Consider the following 17,908-nt stretch of genomic DNA (forward strand, 5'->3'; position numbering starts at 1 on the left):
AAATTCGAAGCATTGGAACCAGTGTCCGAACTGTGTGGGTGCGTCTGAGGCATGGGGGTCCAGATCCAAGCACTCTGGTTTCAGGAGTCGATCCATCTTGGTGTTTTAGTGATTAAAATTGATGTGCCATCAATAACTCAAAGACAAGGAGTTTAAAGGATTCAACTGAAGGCTTTTAATCACTAAGAACATTGCAGGTCTTTCCACATCGGGTTCGTCTGATAGAATGACTCATACAGCTCTTGAGACCTTTATATGACAAAAGACAGGGGCGTAGCCAATACACACAATAGGAAAAAGGGGGCGGTACACTCAATACAAAGCAGGTAAAACACAGGGGCTGATGAAGGCATATATTTCATCACACAAGGGAGGTTAGTCTTAGTGGAAAGAGGAAAGGAAGGGAAACAAGGAGACATCTGAATGGGTGGACTCAACCTTGGTGACAAAGTAGTCTATGAGCTCCTCACAGCAGTTGTTGGAGATGAGGATGGAGGCAGCAGAGAGAGGGGTTTAATAAGATGATTGATAGCAGAGAAAGGAAGCCTGGGATTATCTTTCTCTCCAGGATGATACTGAAGTAGTGGATGGCTTTGACAGAGGATAGTGAGGCCCAATAGTGCTTTATATGGTCCAGCCAGACCCAGTGATGAATTGCTGAACCAGTTTTGTGCCAGATACGCTCAAGTCGGCGCCCCTTGTACTTGAGGGTGGGGCGATGTGTGGGCCAGATCCAGAGGAACAACAGGGTTGGGAGAGAGTAAAGGTTATTTTTGGGAACATGAACATCAAAGGTGGAGGTCAGGGAGTAGTTGAGCAAATTGACAGCTGTACAAATTATTACAAAGTATTTACAGCACAGAAACAGGCCATTGGGCCCAACAGGTCCATGATGGTGTTTATACTCCACACAAGCCTCTCCCACCTTTCTTCATCTAACCCCATCAACATATCCTTCTATTCCTTTATCCCTCATGTGCTGATCTTGCTTCCCCTTAAACGTATCTATGCTATTCGCCTCAACTACTCCCTGTGGTAGCAAGTTCAACATTCTAACCACACTCTGGGTAAAGAAGTGTCTCCTGAATTCACTATTGTATTTATTAGTGACTATCTTATATTTATGGCCCCTAGTTCTGGTCTTGCACAAGTAGAAACATCTTCTCTACATTTAACCTATCAAACTCTTTCATAATCTTAAAGACCTCTATCATGTCAACCATCAGTCTTCTCTAGAGAAAAGAGCCGCAGCCTGTTTAATCTTTCTGGATAGGTAGAACCTCTCAGTTCTGGTACCATTCTAGTAAATATTTTTTGGACCTTCTCTAGTGCCTCCTATCCTTTTTATTATATGAATACCAGAACTGTTTGCAATACTCCAAATGTAGCCTAACCAAGGTTCTATACAAATTTAAAGTAATTTCTCAGCTTTTCAATTTTTTCCCTCTAGAAATTAACCCCAGTGCTTTTTTCAATGGCCTTATTAACCTGCATTGCTACTTTAGAGATTTGTGTATCTGTACCCCCTAGTCCCTTTGTTTCTCTAGACATTTCCAAAGTGTATGTGGCCTCCTTATTCTTACTTATCTATCTTGAAATTCATTTGCCAATTACAAGCCCATTCTGTAAGTTTATTAATGTCTTTCTGTATTTTGTCGCAGTCCTCCCCTGTATTAACTACACCCCCCCCACCCCCGCCCCAATTTGGTGTCATCCGCAAATTTTGAAATTGTGCTTCTGATTCCCTAGTCCAAATTCTTTATGTAAATGGTGAACAACTGTGGTCCCATAAGTGATCCTTGTAGAAACACCACTTCCCAGCATTTGCCAATCTGAGTAACTACCTTTACTCCCTACTCTCTGTTTTCTGTTTTGTAGCCAGCTTGCTATCCATTCTGCTACTTGTCCCCTAACTCCACATGTTCTGTCCTTAGTCATGAGTCTATTATGCGAAAACTTATCAAAGGATTTTTGGAAATCCAAATATATTACACCTTCTACATTACCCTTATCCACCCTTTCTGTTACTTCTTCAAAGAATTCAATAAGGTTGGGCAAGCATGACCTTCCCTTTTGGAATCTGTGCTGTCTACTCTTTATTATATTTTCAGTTTCTACATGTTTTTCTATTACATCTTTGAGTAAGGATTCCATTATCTTTCCTATCATCGACGTTAAGCTAATTGGTCTATAGTTCCCTGGACTTGTTCTATCTCCATTTTTACATATAGAAATCACATTAGCTGTCCGCCGGTCCTCTGGTACTATTCCCTTTTCTAATGAATTTTTAGATATATGCAATAGTGCGTCTGCTATCTCTTCCCTAACTTCTTTTGTTGGCCCGTGCCACACCTTCCCTGGGCCCTGACCCCGCTGCTGGTCCACGTTGCGCCACTCCTGGGCCTTGACCTCGCTGCTGGGCTCGTCCTCGTTCATGGGTCCCGGCCTCGGACATGAATGATGTTGTCTCTCACAGGATCGAATTAGCACCGATATTCACGCGATCCCTGGTCCCGAGCTCCACTCGCGATCCACTAGTCACTAGATCACTAGTCTAGTGGAGAAGCATAGTCCAACACCGCCTTCAGTGTGCCAGTGCAGCCTTCGGTCGCCTGAGGAAGAGAGTGTTTGAAGACCAGGACCTCAAACCCGGCACTAAGCTCATGGTCTACAGGGCAGCAGTGATACCCGCCCTGCTGTATGCCTCAGAGACATGGACCATGGACAGCAGGCACCTCAAAGCACTGGGGAGGTACCACCAATGCTACCTCCGCAAGATCCTGCAAATCCATTGGCAGGATAGGCACACCAACGTCAGTGTTCTTGCTCAGGTCAACATCCCCAGCATCGAAGCTCTGACCATGCTCAATCAGCTCCGATGGATGGGTCACATTGTCCACATGCCCGATACGAGACTCCCAAAACAAGCGCTCTACTCGGAGCTCCGGCACGGCAAGAGAGCCCCAGGTGGGCAGAGGACACCCTCAAAGCCTCCTTGAAAAAGTGTAACATCCCCACCGACACCTGGGAATCCCTGGCCCAAGACCGCACAAAGTGGAGGAGAAGCATCCGGGAAGGCGCCGAACACCTCGAGTCTCTTCGCCGGGAGCAAGCAGAAGCCAAGCGCAGGCAGCGCAAGAAGCGCACGTCAAGCCAAGCACCTCACCCACCCGCCCCTTCAACCACCGTGTGCCCCACCTGTGACAGAGACTGTACTAATCAGTCACCTGCGAACTCATTTTTAATGTGGAAGCAAGTCATCCTCGGTTCTGAGGGACTGCCTAAGAAGAAGAAGAAGAAGAAGAAGCAGAACTTCTTTTAATATGCGCGGATGCAATCCATCAGGCTAGAGGTTTCATCCTCTTTAAGTTTAATAGATTATCAATTATCTCCCCCTTTTCTATCTTAAATGTCTTTATATCTTTATTGATCTCTTCTTCTAATGTCATGTCCACCATGTTAGTCTCCCTGGTAAATACCAATGCAAAGTAATTATTTAATATTTCTGCTATCATTACCTATAATTTTTTTTTGTGTTTATCTCCTAGTAGTCTTATTCTTATACTGATTTTTCTTTTGTTATTTATTTATCTGTAGACTACTTTACTATTTATTTTTATATTTCTTGTTAATTTAATTAGGTAGTATCTCTTTGCCTTCCTAATTGTTTTTTTGACTTCTTTCCTAAGCTTTCCATATTCCCTTTCGTCATCCTCTCCTCTGTTTATGTACTTAGTGGAAGCATTTTTCTACAGTTTCAATTTTGCCCTGATTTCTTTATTCATCCATGGTGTGTCATTACTGGTTAGTTTGTTCTTGCTTTTTAGTATTTCTCCTGGACTCTATTGATCACTGCTTTAAATGTTTCCCACTGCTGTTCTACTTCTTGCAGTGTCAGCTGTGGCTCAGTGGGTAGCACTCTTGCCTCTGAACCAGAAGGTCGTGGGTTCACAATCCCACTCCAGACACTTGAGCTCATAATCCAGGCTGACACTCCAGTGCAGTGCTGAGGGAGTGCTGCACTGTCAGAGGTGCCATCTTTCGGATGAGACGTTAAACCGAGGCCCCATCTGCACTCTCAGGTGGACGTAACAAGATCCCATGGCACTATTTCGAAGAAGAGCAGGGGAGTTATCCCCAGTGTCCTGGCCAATATTTACCCCTCCTTGGAAAAAGTGCAACATCCCCACTGACACCTGGGAATCCCTGCTCCAAGACCGCACGAAGTGGAGGAGAAGCATCCGGGAAGGCGCCGAACACCTCGAGTCTCTTCGCTGGGAGCAAGTGGAAGCCAAGCGCAAGCAGCATAAGGAGCGCACGTCAACCCAAGCACCCCACCCACCCGCCCCTTCAACCACCGTCTGCCCCACCTGTGACAGAGACTGTAGGTCCCGCATTGGACTCATCAGTCACCTGAGAACTCATTTCTAATGTGGAAGCAAATCATCCTCGGTTCCGAGGGACTGCCTAAGAAGAAGAAGAAGATTTACCCCTCCAGCAACATCACAAAAAACAGATTATTTGGTCATGACCTTATTGCTGTTTGTGGGAGCTTGCTGTACACACATTGGCTGCTGCGTTTCCTACATTGCAACAGTGGCTACACTTCAAAAGTACTTCACTGGCTGTAAAGCAATTTGGGATGTCCTGGGTCGTGAAAGGCACTACAGAAATGCAAGTCTTTCTTTTTTCTTTGTCAGTAAATTTTTTCAGTTAATTTTCCCTAGTTCCATTCTCATCCCTTTAAAATCAGCTTTTTTCCAATTTATTACTTTGGTCTTTGTCTTACTTCTGTCCTTCTCAATCTTAATTTTAATCTTAAACAAACGAGGTGTGTACGTGCCTGTAGGGGCCGCGCACGTTCTGGGTTTAGCCATGTGCTGCACATGCGCTAAAACCTTGAACTTGCAATCTGTCAATTCTCTTGACAGATCGCACGCATCCCCGGGGAAAGGGCATCCGTGGGCGGAGACTTCCGCCCAGCGAATGCCCGTGAAGTTCTTACGCAACAGGAAAATAAAATATCAATAATTTATACATTTAAAAACCTGTACAATACAGTAAGTTTATTTTTAGCCCCTTTAAAACGTGTAAATTTATTTTTCAAAAATTAAATTTTTGTTTTAAGGATTTAATTAAATGCCATTTTAATTAATTTTAAATATGTGATTTAAAAAAAAAATATTTGATGTCTAGGTGTATTTTTTGGGGTATTCCCATTCATGCTTATGGGGTTTCAGTACATACGGAATCCCCATAAGTATGAATGGGGATTCCCTTCTGTCATTCGTTGATCTGGCTCACGTGATCCCAGGGGTGCTCGTGAACCGCCTGCGCTCCTGGGATACGTGGGCTTCTGCCCTCGGGTACCCAGAGAGCTCCAGGACCACGGGTCTCCGTGGATCCCGCGGCCCCAGGTACGTGGGCATTTTCACGACTGCAAATTCAGGGCCAATATATCATGGTGATTGGAAAGCCCAAGGTTAGGCAGTTGGAAGTTTGAAAATGCAGATATACATGACTTGAGAAGAGTATATTCCAGGGATAAACACAGTAGGAAATGGGATTGGAAGAGAACAAGGGAATGTGGGTGGTAAGGGATGCAAGGAAGTGGTTTGAGATGGGTTCATCACTGATTAAGTCCATGGGAATACACAGGCCACAGAAGATGGCAAGGTTGAGTGGGTGGCTATGAACATGGGTCAGAGAGTTTATATTGAGGGAGAGGTTTAGGGAGAACAGGAGGGCTGTGAATTTAGAGGAGCTGAGATGGAGGTTGATATTACTGACAGTGAAGAGCTGCTTAGTGTAGAAGCTATGGGGGAATGGAGGAGAGGATATCTCTGTGAAAAACCCAGGGTGTGGCTTGTAGGAGTGATAGACAAAGAGATTCCAAAGAAGAACTGAGAGGAGTGAAACATGGCAAGGTGCTCGATAGAATAGAAAATGACAGAGGAGTAGAGGAGATACCAAGATGTGACTTGGTGATAAGGGTCATACCATCATGGTGGCAGTTTGGGCAGGGCAGGTAGTAGAAAGTTTAGCTAAGCAGGGAGGCGTTGGTAAGGGGCAAGTGGGCCGTGTTTCAGGCAAAGTCACTGGGCCCGATTTTGTGGATTGTGTGGGAAATGGTCAGATTCCCCCGAATGTGGGGTTCTGACACACAAAAAATGTGTCAGCCAGCTCCACGCAATTTTCCCTCAAGTGGCCAATTAATTTCCAGTGTGTGGGCAGCCTTGCTAATTGTCCATTTCCAGTCAGGAAGCCCCACAGTATGATGTCATCATTCATGGTGCTTTCAAGGTCCACAGCAAGCATTGCTTCCTCTGTTGACTTCCAAACGAACCATACAGGATGGCAGAGGAGCCTGCAGCAGCTGTGGCCAGTGCCAGACCCCGAGCTGCCTCCAAATTCGACGAAGCTTCACTGCAGGCATTATTGGATGGGGTTAGGGCCCACAGGGAGGCCTTCTTCCCTAGGTCAGGCAGGAAGAGGCCTCCCACTGAGACCAAAACTGCATGGATGCAGGTGTCAGCAGATGTCAACTCGAATGTGCATGTCACCTTGGCATCACATCTCCAACTCCTTCCTCTACTCCCCCACAGGACCATCCAGAGCCCCCATCCCCACTGTGGAGGAGGAAGAGGCTGTGCAGCCAGACTCCTCAGAGGAAGCTCCAACCTCTGAGGGCGCAGCATCAGCAGAAGTAAGTGCACCCAGCACCAGCGCAGACACTCACACTTCAGGGGGACCTTTGGGACATAGAGTAGTGTTGTCACCTGGTGTATCACAGCTCACAAGTGAGCATCAGCAGATTCTGGAGACAGGGACAGCAGTGGAGAGTCCTTGTCGGAGGGCGCAGGACTCTGCCAGCTCAGCTCAGCTGTGCTGCATGTCAACCCTCTGTCTCTGGGTCCATCCGCAAGAGAAGAGGTGATGGATCTCCATGCACAGATGCAGGAGTCTCTGGCAGGTTTTGTCTCCAGGGTCGCTGTGAGTGTGGAGCGAATGGAGGAGTCCATAGCGACCATGAGCAGAGCCTCTGTGGAGTCACTGGTGCACAACGCATCACCATGGAAAGTTGGCAACCTCCATGGAGGAGATAACTCGCCAGAGTATGGAAAACATGGTGATGCTCATAAGAGAATGACATCTCTTGAGGAGCGTTGGCCATCTATTGAACAGAGAAACCAGACCTTCATGGAAGTCCTTCTGAGTAGGACTGCCAGTGCAGATATGGGTCCCCATGGCCCCCTAAAGCGCAGCAAGGTGCTCTCAAGCCGCTTCCAAGTGCTGGCCCCTTCTGGTCTGTGCAGCTTCAGGTGAGTGAGCAGCAGCCTGGTGCTCCTGGTGCTCATCCTGCTGTTCCTGGTTCTGCTGCTGCCGCCTCTGCTGCTGGAGATCCTCTAATGGCAAGAAGGGAAGGAAGAAAAGGTGTCCCATGCTTCTTGTAGATGCCTCCGCTGAGGAAGCGCTGAGTGAGGGTGGCGCGAGGGGCTTCCCAGGAGATCACATCGGAGAAGTGTGTGAGGCTCCAACCTTCCACAGCTGTGCCTAAGCCTTGAAGAAGTAGCCCCAAACCTGCAACAACAAGGTCCTTCAACATACAAATGCTGTCCCTTTAAATCGCAGCTTTCCCGAATGAGCTGCAGCTGACAGCAAGCAAGCCGGCAAGCTTCACGCCAGGTTTCATCAGCGGGGATCCCCGCAGGCGTGTTTAGCATGGGGAACCCCTGAAAATCGCAAGGGCACCCTAAAATAGGCTTAAACATGGTGATAATTGTTCATTACTGTTCCGACGGCCAGTCCCGCCAGCGGCGGGTGGGACTGAATCAGGTCGCGGAGAAATGGCGGTCTGAAAGTCGGACGGGGCGGGGAATCAGGCGGGGCGGGTCGTGACCCGCTTTTTCGGCGATTTTCGGCCCCCGGCCACCTGGAAAGCCGCCCGATGGCTGGCAGAAAATCGAGGCCACTATATCAATGCAGTCATCCACAACAAGGGCTTTGTTCACAAATGAATGACATTCTGGAAGGAAATGTGTAGAGGATCGGTGATTAATCCACTGGCAGAGCCCAAGGGAGTAGTGGTGGTAGGGTGAACAGGATGAGAAGGAGGTTTGCAAGGTTAGTCCCCATGGGCATGCCTGGGTGGGGAGATTAGTGAGGGAGTAGGATGGGGGAGTTGGGTTACTGCTTGTAAGGAGTCGATGACAAGTGCCTGAATGAGCACTTCGGAATATGCCAAAAGAGGAGTGGGGGTAACTGTGGGCTTATTCAAAGAGGATTCAAGCCTAGAACGGTGACAGGAGATTAGGAAGTTATTAGGGTGGAGAAAGGACACAGAAATTAAAAGCGGCATGACTGGGTGATGAGAAGTGGAAGGAGTGGGGTGGGGGTGGGGGTGGAGACAGGTGAGAAGGGCCTGAGAGGGGATAAAGAAAATAAACGAGCTTGGGTCTAGAGTGGATGCTAAAGTGCACCATATGAATGGACACAGAGGGAATATGCGTTACATAGACATGGCACAGATTAGAAGAGACATGTTGTGGTTATAAACAGAGGGTCTCCTCCATTGCTCCTGGTACCTTCAATTGGATCAATCAAAAATTATTAGACTCATTACACTCAGTACCTAATGTTGGAAGAAATGTTACAATGGCCCCGATTTTGCGGTCAGCGGCAAAGTGATGGCACTTACCATTGACCTCGAAGAAAGCTGCCCACAAAAATCTAGTGATCTTTGTGGCACGGATTTCACCTCTCCCAATGTTAATTTCATTCTGGTGCCAAGTCTAGGGGATCTCCAACGCCCAGCAACAGTGATGTCATCAAGCTGGCTAAGCAGCCAATCACATTGAAGAATTCTCATAGACAGCAAACCAGGAAGTAAAATGCACTAATTGTCTTTCACTTTTTAAATCATTTTACAGAGAGCGAAATAAAGATTGGGATATACACATGGGATTAAGGTAGAAGCTGAAATATCATAAACAAACTTCAAAAAAAAAATATATATATATTATTTTATAAACCATGGAATTTTTATCATCATGGAAAAAAATTGATATTCCACAAATATAACGTTAGTTTTTCAGGGCCAGAATGGTTGTTCAGGAGTAATTCTGACTCAGTACACCGTTAAAAACTCAATTACACCTCAATGAACAAGGCTTAACTTTAGTGGGGGGTTTTAACTGCGATATTAGATCATAAAAGCTTACGTTCTCATCAGTTCAGTGATTTCAATTGATTGCTGGCTGCGGGGAATTCAACAGCGCGCCCTGTGGAGGAGCAGGGAATGACTGACAGCAACTTCTGGATTTCCACTTTTAACTGTGCATGTGCGGATGCCAGAAGTTGCTGTCAGTTTCACAGTTGTAATGATGGCGAACGCTGACAGTTTCGCCGTCATTACAACCGCAAATTCAGGGCCACTACCTAATTTACCAACTGTCAGTCCACAGGTGCAAAACTTCAATGGATCAACAATCTCAATAAAAACAACAATTACGTGCATTTATATCGCACCTTTAATGTAGAAAAGTGTACCAAACCTCACGAAATACTAAAGCACTCCACAAAGCAAGGGTTACAAATTCAACAGAAATTATCCTTTTTTAGTGAGCTTCCCTTTGTGGGTTTACTGGGTCAAGACGTCAATCACTAGTCTGCCCTGATTCCCTGATGATTTACTAGGTACTGATTTCCGGATGGTTCAAGCCTAAACTTGTCCTCACTTAGCAGAAAATCCCCAACTATGTTGGCACAGAATCTCTGAACAGTTTCTACACCTGATATTAGTTTGTGCTCTTCAGCATCCTTCAATTCTGACAAGCTCTGCCCCACCACACCCCAACCCACCCTACCGAAAAGCATCCAGACCCTCAACTGATTCAATGTAGAACTGCATCCTTTCACATTAACCTCATTAAATGTACAGATTTAATGGGAATTGAAACTAACTGGTTATTAATTTAAAGGAATGTTTTTAAGTTCTTTGTTTTGCTGGATAGCTCACTCAATACTATTGCAAAGAATTGCACTTTTGTCTCTAACTGAGGTAGAGCTGCAGAAAGCTAAAGATGTCATCAATAGATTTTCTTATCATGATATTTTTGATTCTGTCTAATGATTTATTTATAGATTTTAAAAAATGTCAGCAGGGAGCAGATTTGCTCATCCGTTAAGACAAAGCATCATACAGCAGCACTGCTTTGTGTCAGATGAACAGAAGACATGAAATGTGGTGCAATCCATTTCCTTTGAACGTTAATAATTTGATTGGGTGTGGTGCCACAACAACCAATTGGGAAAAGGAGTGACTAAAAACCACTTCCTGTTGTATGAAAAAAGTAACGGGTGCTTTAAATGCTATCAGCCACCACAGTTAAAACTAAAATTTAAAAAGCACCATTTCATTTTTGTAAATACATTGTTAAGGCTTGAAATAAAGCAATTAGAATACTCATTTTAGCTAATATCTTTCCAAGACAGCACTTTAAATTTTGTGTCGATATTGCTATTCACATTTGTTTATTTGGAAATTTTATATAGGAATGTAACATTTTGAACATTCGTGTTCGAACTCGGTATCCTCTACGTCTACCAGCAGATGGGAAAACCTGCCCAGAAGCCTCTGAAGTGGAGCCCTGTGCTCTCAACAAAAACTGCTTTCACTATCACTACAACCTAACAGGTAATTGGCTATTCCAAAAATGGCATAAAGTGAACTCCATTTAAGATCACCTCTGAAAAACATCATTTTAATTTTATTTTCAGCGATCCTTTTTAAATGAAAGTGGCAGCTGGTGAATTAAACAATGAGCATTAGGTTGCCATTTCATTTTCCTGATTAGGATCTAACCATTTTAATTGCGCAGTGCAATGGCATAGGCAGGGTTATTTAATAACTTCTAAAATGAGACCACACAAGTGAAATACTAGACACAAAACTGTGATGGGGTAATTGACTGAAAGTAAAGATTCCTGCTAACATGGAGTTGGCTTGTGATCATAGAGTACATTCTAAGTATGTATTTCAGTGTTTCTTTTGTTACAGTCAGTCCCACTTGTTTACAATGTTAAGTTTCCTCACCTTCAAAAAAAAACATACAGGTTGATTTCCCTCTTCAAACCTCTTCTCTTCGATCCAGTCAAAATGATAATTTGTGCTTACCTATATTTTTGGTGTTGGGAAAAACTCTGTAACCTTATAAAATGGTTTTGCCCAGGTGTGTTATGTCCTGACAGAAGAGAGAACAGAAACTCATCCTGTAGGGATATCTCAGTAGATTGTAAATGTATGTGCTGAGGTGCAAATAACACTGATAGGACTTGGATCCTGGATGAAGTCTAGGCTCAGGCTTTTCACATGGACAAAGGCTTCCAACAGAAAATATTGTGATAATATTTCAAATACAGAAAGCACTGTGTAGGTAAGTTTACAACCTCCTTCTGTATTGTAAATTTCTATGATTCTATGATTTCTTGTTTGTATTTTGAATAACATATTTATGCTATTACAAGCTTTAATTTTGTGTGTACTCAGCTTGTAGGTTAAGTCAGGTGCTAAAACCTGCTACCGTAATGACAGTAGACGGTACTGCCTGTAACTGGTCAATGCTGAGCGCCGGGCAGCAGTTCAGTAACCCGGCCACTTTCAGAGAGTGGCAACAGCTTTGGGCGTATGATCGCCTGGAGAAGGGTAGTAGGCACCCTTGATGGAGGAAATGCCATCAAAAGGCTGATGAGCTAACTCTTGAATTAGCCAATGCCATCTACAACCTGCAAGCCACGACGCAGCTGCAGTATACAACAAGTCAATGTAACAACCAGAAAAGCTCCGTGTTAGATGATTAATGAAGTACTTAGCTTAGTGGAGAAAAAAACCGTCAGCCAAAAGGATGTTGGAATAATTGATTTGTTCTGTTCCTCCTTTCTTTAATTGATAGATTTTACTGACTGCTTATGCTTGATTCATTGTGTTCATATGTCCCTAGGAATTCCTCATTGAAATTTACCTTCCTTTCTTACAGTATTCATACATTCCATACTTGTTCGGTTGCGGTTTGTTGCTGTTTTATGAATTTGAAAATTGAGCCTGTCTTTTTTTCTCGCTCTCTCGCTCTGAATCTCTCTCTCTCTCTGAATCTCTCCCTCTCTCTCTCTCTCTGTTTCTCTTCTCTATCTGCTGGTCTTTTTCTGATCTGATTCTCTCCTCTTTTCTCCTTCCCTCTCTCCTTCTCTGACTTTGGAAAAGGAAAAAAATGATTGGGTATGAGGAAAGGGCAGGGAATGGGACTATGTTAATAGCTCTTTCAGAGAACTGACAAGCATTTTGGGCTGAAGGGCCTCCTTCTATGCTATAATTCTTTGCTCTTTGTACTCTCCTACTTCTGTCTTTATTTTTTGTTTTTCCATTTTGGCCGGTACATTAGTGTTCTGTTTCTTCATTAGAGGACAAATGTAAGAAGTCACACAACACCAGGTTATAGTCCAAGGCCTAGAAATTCAGTATAGCCACATTTGGGGCGCTACAGCCGGGCGGCCGCTAAAGTTTGCGCCCGGCGCAACTTCGCGCCACCTTTGCCGATATTCAGTGGCATTGCCCCAAGAGGTTGCTGCTGCGCTAAAACAGGCGATGCACGACTATCATTAGGCGCTAAGCCGGCAGCCCGGGGCAATATCCCCGAGGGCGGGCGCAGCGCAGGTGCGGCGAGTTGCTGATTGACGGCAGACACTCTGGCGCCGGTGAGCTCTTAAAAGGGGAGGGTGGATTTGTTTGACTGCCACTCTCTCACGGCGTCTCTGAGCCCTTTGAATGCAATGGAGAAGGCAAACGTTTGCACCCATTGCAGCCCCCATTATATGTTTCCAATCAGTGATATGGCTCTGAAGTTAAAGACAAGTGCAAAGCTGTGGCGTGAAGCCACAAGTACCTGTGCGAGTGTTGAGCCAAACCAGAAAGCTCTCTACATTTGTCTCTCTGCAAAGATCCGTCTCTCACAAAGAAGGAGTTTTGCAAAATGGCTGCCTTTTCTACTGCAGGAGGAGTGCCCTTTAATTTGCGCCCCGCAGCGACTGTGAACCGTTCCCCTCTACCAGTCGCTAGGGGCGCCAGGCGCACAATAGGCCGGCGCCACTGAATTTCCGGTTTGGGGCGCACAAAGGGCGTTGCACGATGAAATGACGTCAGGATCTGCGCGCGCAGCTGAGCGCACGCAATGGCTTTGCGCCGCCGCTAAATCTTCACTGAAGTTGGGGAGAGGCGCAGATCGCGCTGCGCCCGGCCGCTAGCCGCCTAGCGCCCCACATCTCCTCCTCCTAAGGCGCTAGCGGCTGGCGCAAACAACTGAATTTCTAGGCCCAACAGTTTTATTTGAAATCACAAGCTTTCGGAGCGCTGCTCCTTCAGCAGGTGAAGTGGAGAGATGCATAAAGACACAGCTTATATAGTCAGAGAATAATGCCAGATGATTACAAGTAATCTTTCGAACTGCCATTTATCACACCTCGGCAGAGAGATAATCACAGCAATCAAAGGTGTGAATGGTGTCCAAACAGGTCAGTCAGGAAAACATTACATCAAAGAACAATGAGGTGCGGTCACAAGGGGTAAAATGTTGCAGATGCTGGGGTCTGTATGAAAAACAAAAAACAGACAAAAAACATTTTCTTTGCTGGAAATCACAGCAGGTCCGGCCGCATCTGTGTAGAGAGAACAAGCCAACGACGACTCGAGTCTGGATGACCCTACGTCAGGTGGGGTTACATGTAGCGTGACATGAACCCAAGATCCTGGTTGAGGCCTGTTAAATCTGTGAATCTTGATGCATGGTGTCCTTCAATAAATAGACAGAGACTGCAGAGGAACAATCAACAGGTGTTTACTGGATGAGGGTTACTCTAAAACTAACAGTACAGATCCCTACTCAGGGTTTATATACAGGTGTGGTCACTGCCGGTACTACAGTATACAGGAGCTGTAAAAAGTAGTTCTCCCCTTAAAGGTACATACACTACAATTCCTCCCCTTTTAGATTAAGAGTACCATAACATTCATTTAACAATTAACACTTTTAACATGCAACATTAACTGAAAATATAAATTCAGTCTTTGGGGCGGCTTCCTGGTCCTTTCTGGATAGTGCCTTTCCTGAGTGTCTTGCTCTTGGTGCGGAGGCGATTCTGGCCCCCTGTCGTCGGTTGGTTCATCAGCTTCTGATGCTACTGTTTCTGGGGTAGCTGCTACCTGTATGTCGGGTTCATCACCAGGTACGCGAGACATGGGTTTGACTTGTCCCTGTGACTCTAGGATCTGGTCGACATGGCATCTCACAATGTTCTCCCCAACATCCACTGTGTACATTAGTGGCCCCTGCCGCGTGCATATCGTTCCTGGTTGCCATTTCTCTGTTCGGTAGTCGCGGGCCAAGACTGGTTGCCCTACATTGAAGCTCCTTGTCGGCTTCTCATTGATGTGCTGGAATTGCTTATTCTCAACATCTCTTCGTACATTTGGTCTGAGCAAATCCAGACGAGATCTCAACCTTCGGTTAAAGAACATCATGGCCGGGGTCTGGTTGGTGACTGCATGTGTCGCATTTCTGTAGGCTAACAAGAAATTGTCCACCTTATGCTGCAGTGGAATGTCGTCATCGCACATGGCCCTTACTGCCTTTTTAAAGGTTTGTACGAACCTCTCAGCCAATCCATTTGTGGCTGGATGATACGGGGCGGATGTGCAATGCCTTACCCCATTCCTTTCCATAAATTTCTGAAACTCTTCGGACACAAACTGTGGTCCGTTATCAGAGCAAATCTGCTCTGGCAAGCCATTCCTGGCAAATATGGTCCATAGGACTGCAATCGTTTTCTCCGTGGTGGTGGAGGACATTTTGATCACCTCAGGCCATTTTGAGTGCGCATCCACGGCTATTAAAAACATTGAGTCCATGAATGGACCAGCAAAATCAATATGCACCCGTTGCCATGGAGAGGAGGGCCACTCCCATGGGTGTAGAGGGGCATGTGGTGGTGCATTTTGGACCTTCTGGCATCCTGAGCAGCTCTTTGTCAGGTCCTTGATTTGCTGATCGATCCCCGGCCACCACACATAAGCCCTAGCAAGGCTTTTCATTTTCACCCCTCCCAGATGGCCTTCGTGAAGCTCATTGAGCACTCTCTCCCTTAACTTGGGTGGAATTACCACTCGGGATCCACACATCAAGGTCCCCTGGCATACTGACAGCTGTTCTCTTCTGGATGAGAATGCTGGCAACAGTGAGTCGCCATGTGTTGGCCGTCCCTTCACCGTCAAGTCATATAGCCGAGACAGTGTCGGGTCATTTCGGGTCTCCTTCTCTATATCCACGTTAGTTACTGGCAAGCGTTCAATTATAGTCGAATAAAATATTTCGACAGGGTCCACTGCTGGTGCTTCCTCCGCAGTAGGCAGTGGCAGGTGTGATAGCCCATCAGCGTTTCCATGCTGTTTCGTTCCCTTATACTCTATTTCATATTGGTTCGCCCCTAGAAAAAGGGACCATCTTTGTAGCCGTTGCGCAGTCATCACCGGAACGCCCTTCTTTGGATTAAAGATGGAGACAAGTGGTTGGTGGTCAGTCAGCAAGGTGAACTTCTGCCCGTGCAGATAGTGGTTGAACTTTTTCACTCCCCACACTAGGCTGAGGGCCTCCCTGTCAATCTGGGCATAGTTACGCTCGGCTGAGGTTAGTGACCGAGACGCAAAGGCTACTGGCCTCTCCGAGCCGTCCGGGAATTTGTGCGACAGCACCGCTCCAATACCATAGGGTGATGCATCACACGCCAACCAAATTGGTAGTGCTGGGTTGAAATGAGCCAACACCTCTTTTGATGTGATCAATTCTTTGCACTTCTGGAAAGCTCGTTTACATTCATCATTCCACTTCCATGGTACCCCCGTTTGCAGTAGGGTGTTCAGTGGGTGTAGTACTGTAGACAATTTCGGCAAGAACTTATGGTAGTAGTTCACCAGCCAGAGGAACGACCTCAGTTGTGACACATTTTCCGGTGCTGGAGCCTTGACTACTGCCTCAATCTTTTCAGGGGACTTATGTAACCCCTCTTCATCAATAACGTGGCCACAATACGAGATCTGCTTCTGGAAAAACTCGCATTTGTGGCGATTAGCTCGGAGCCCATACTCCTTCAATCTAGTGAGCACCTGCTCCAGGTTGGCGAGGTGATCACTGTCATTTTCGCCCGTGACCAGGATGTTGTCGAAATAACACTGGGTCCCTGGAATCCCTTGCAGGACTTGATCCATTGCCCTTTGCCAAATAGCCGGAGCTGATGCTACCCCGAACACCAGCTGGTTGTATTGGTAGAGACCTTTATGAGTGTTGATCGTGAGGTACTGTTTCGAGGCTTCTTCTACCTCCATTTGCAGGTACGCCTGGGCCAGATCAATCTTAGTGAAGCGTTTTCCTCCAGATAGCGAGGCGAAAATATCTTCAATCCGTGGAAGCGGATATTGTACCGTGTGAAGGACTGGGTTCACTGTCACCTTAAAGTCCCCACAGATGCGAACCTTCTTTGGTTCCTCAGGCGTATTACTCAACGACCTCTTCATTACAGGAACGATGGGTGTAGCCCACTCGCTCCAGTCCACTTTGGACAGTACTCCAGAACGTTTCAAACCTTCCAGCTCTGCTTTGACGGCTGGGCGGATCGCATAAGGCACCGGTCTGGCCTTAAAAACTTTGGGCTTGCATTTTCCTCTATTTTGATCGTCGCTGTTATGCCTTTTAGTGTTCCGAGTCCCTCCTGGAACACTTCTTGTGTGTCAGTTAGCATTTTTGACAGTCGTCCAGGTGTGACGTCATCATCCTTTTTGGCATCTACAGTCAGTGCTTGTATGGAATGCCAATCTAGCTCTATATTCCGGATCCATTCACGTCCTAGTAGTGGTGGTCCTCCATCTGGCAATACATATAGGTCCATTTTTGGTGTTTCCTTGCCGTTATATATAACGTTCACCCTTATTTTTCCTTTGGGGCAGACTTTTTGCCCCATGTACGTCTTCTAACAATCTCTGTATCTCTCAAGAGTATATGTGAGAATAGCCGCTTGCAGGCCCTTTGGTTTATGACTGTTAGGGCTGATCCTGTGTCCAATTCCATTTTCACTTGGACTCCGTCTATCTTGAGCGTGACCCAGATAGTTTGGTGATCCTCCATTTTGACTACATTATGTAGTTTCAGACAACCCAGCTCCTTGCTTCCGGAGTCTGTATCACTTTTCTGTTCGTCTGAACTACTCTCCGTCACCTTATGTACCTTTTTGTACTTCTCCTGTGGAGATTTCTTGCTGCTGGTTTTCTTTCCCGACCTGCAGACTCTTGCTATGCGTCCTACTTTTCCACACTGTCTGCACACTTGGTCCTTGAACCAACAATCCTTATGGTCGTGTGTTGTTCTGCCGCAGCGATAGCACTTCACTGCTCCATATGACATTTCATTTGTGCCATATTCTTGCGGTCTCCGTTGTATCTCTGCAGCGCCCCGTGCGGCTGCTTCGTGTGATACTGCCATGCTGAAAGCCTTGTCCAGCGTAAGATCCTTTTCTGATAGAAGCCGTTTCTGGGTTCCTTCACTTTGAAGCCCACACACAAACTTGTCCCTTAAAGTATCTGATAGACCCGTTCCAAACTGGCAGTGTTTCGATAGCTTGCGCAGTTCCGTTAAATACTCAGCATTACTTTTGTCTTTATGCTGGTTCCTTTTGTGAAACTTAAATCTTTCTGCTATTAGCAGCAGTGTGGGGTTTAAGTGGTCCTGTAGGATTGCCACTATGCTTTCAAAATCCTTTTCCACTGGCTTCTCTGGGGTTACTAGGTTTCGCAGTAAGCCATACGTTTTTGCAC

At 45.9% G+C, this 17,908-nt stretch overlaps 1 protein-coding gene across 2 annotated transcripts in view; it reads left to right on the plus strand.

Moving 5' to 3' along the window:
• thsd7ba (thrombospondin, type I, domain containing 7Ba) overlaps positions 1–17,908 on the plus strand; it is a 1,218,118-nt gene that overhangs the window by 1,046,182 nt on the left and 154,028 nt on the right. For both annotated transcript variants that reach the window (XM_085986643.1, XM_085986644.1), the window contains exon 19: positions 10,555–10,696. In XM_085986643.1, coding sequence (XP_085842769.1) covers positions 10,555–10,696 — 142 coding nt within the window. The remainder of the gene's footprint in view (positions 1–10,554; positions 10,697–17,908) is intronic.

The sequence above is a fragment of the Somniosus microcephalus genome, chromosome 4 (assembly GCF_052327205.1).
Source record: "Somniosus microcephalus isolate GS21.2 chromosome 4, FLI_Smic_1.0, whole genome shotgun sequence".
Lineage (NCBI taxonomy): Eukaryota > Metazoa > Chordata > Chondrichthyes > Squaliformes > Somniosidae > Somniosus > Somniosus microcephalus.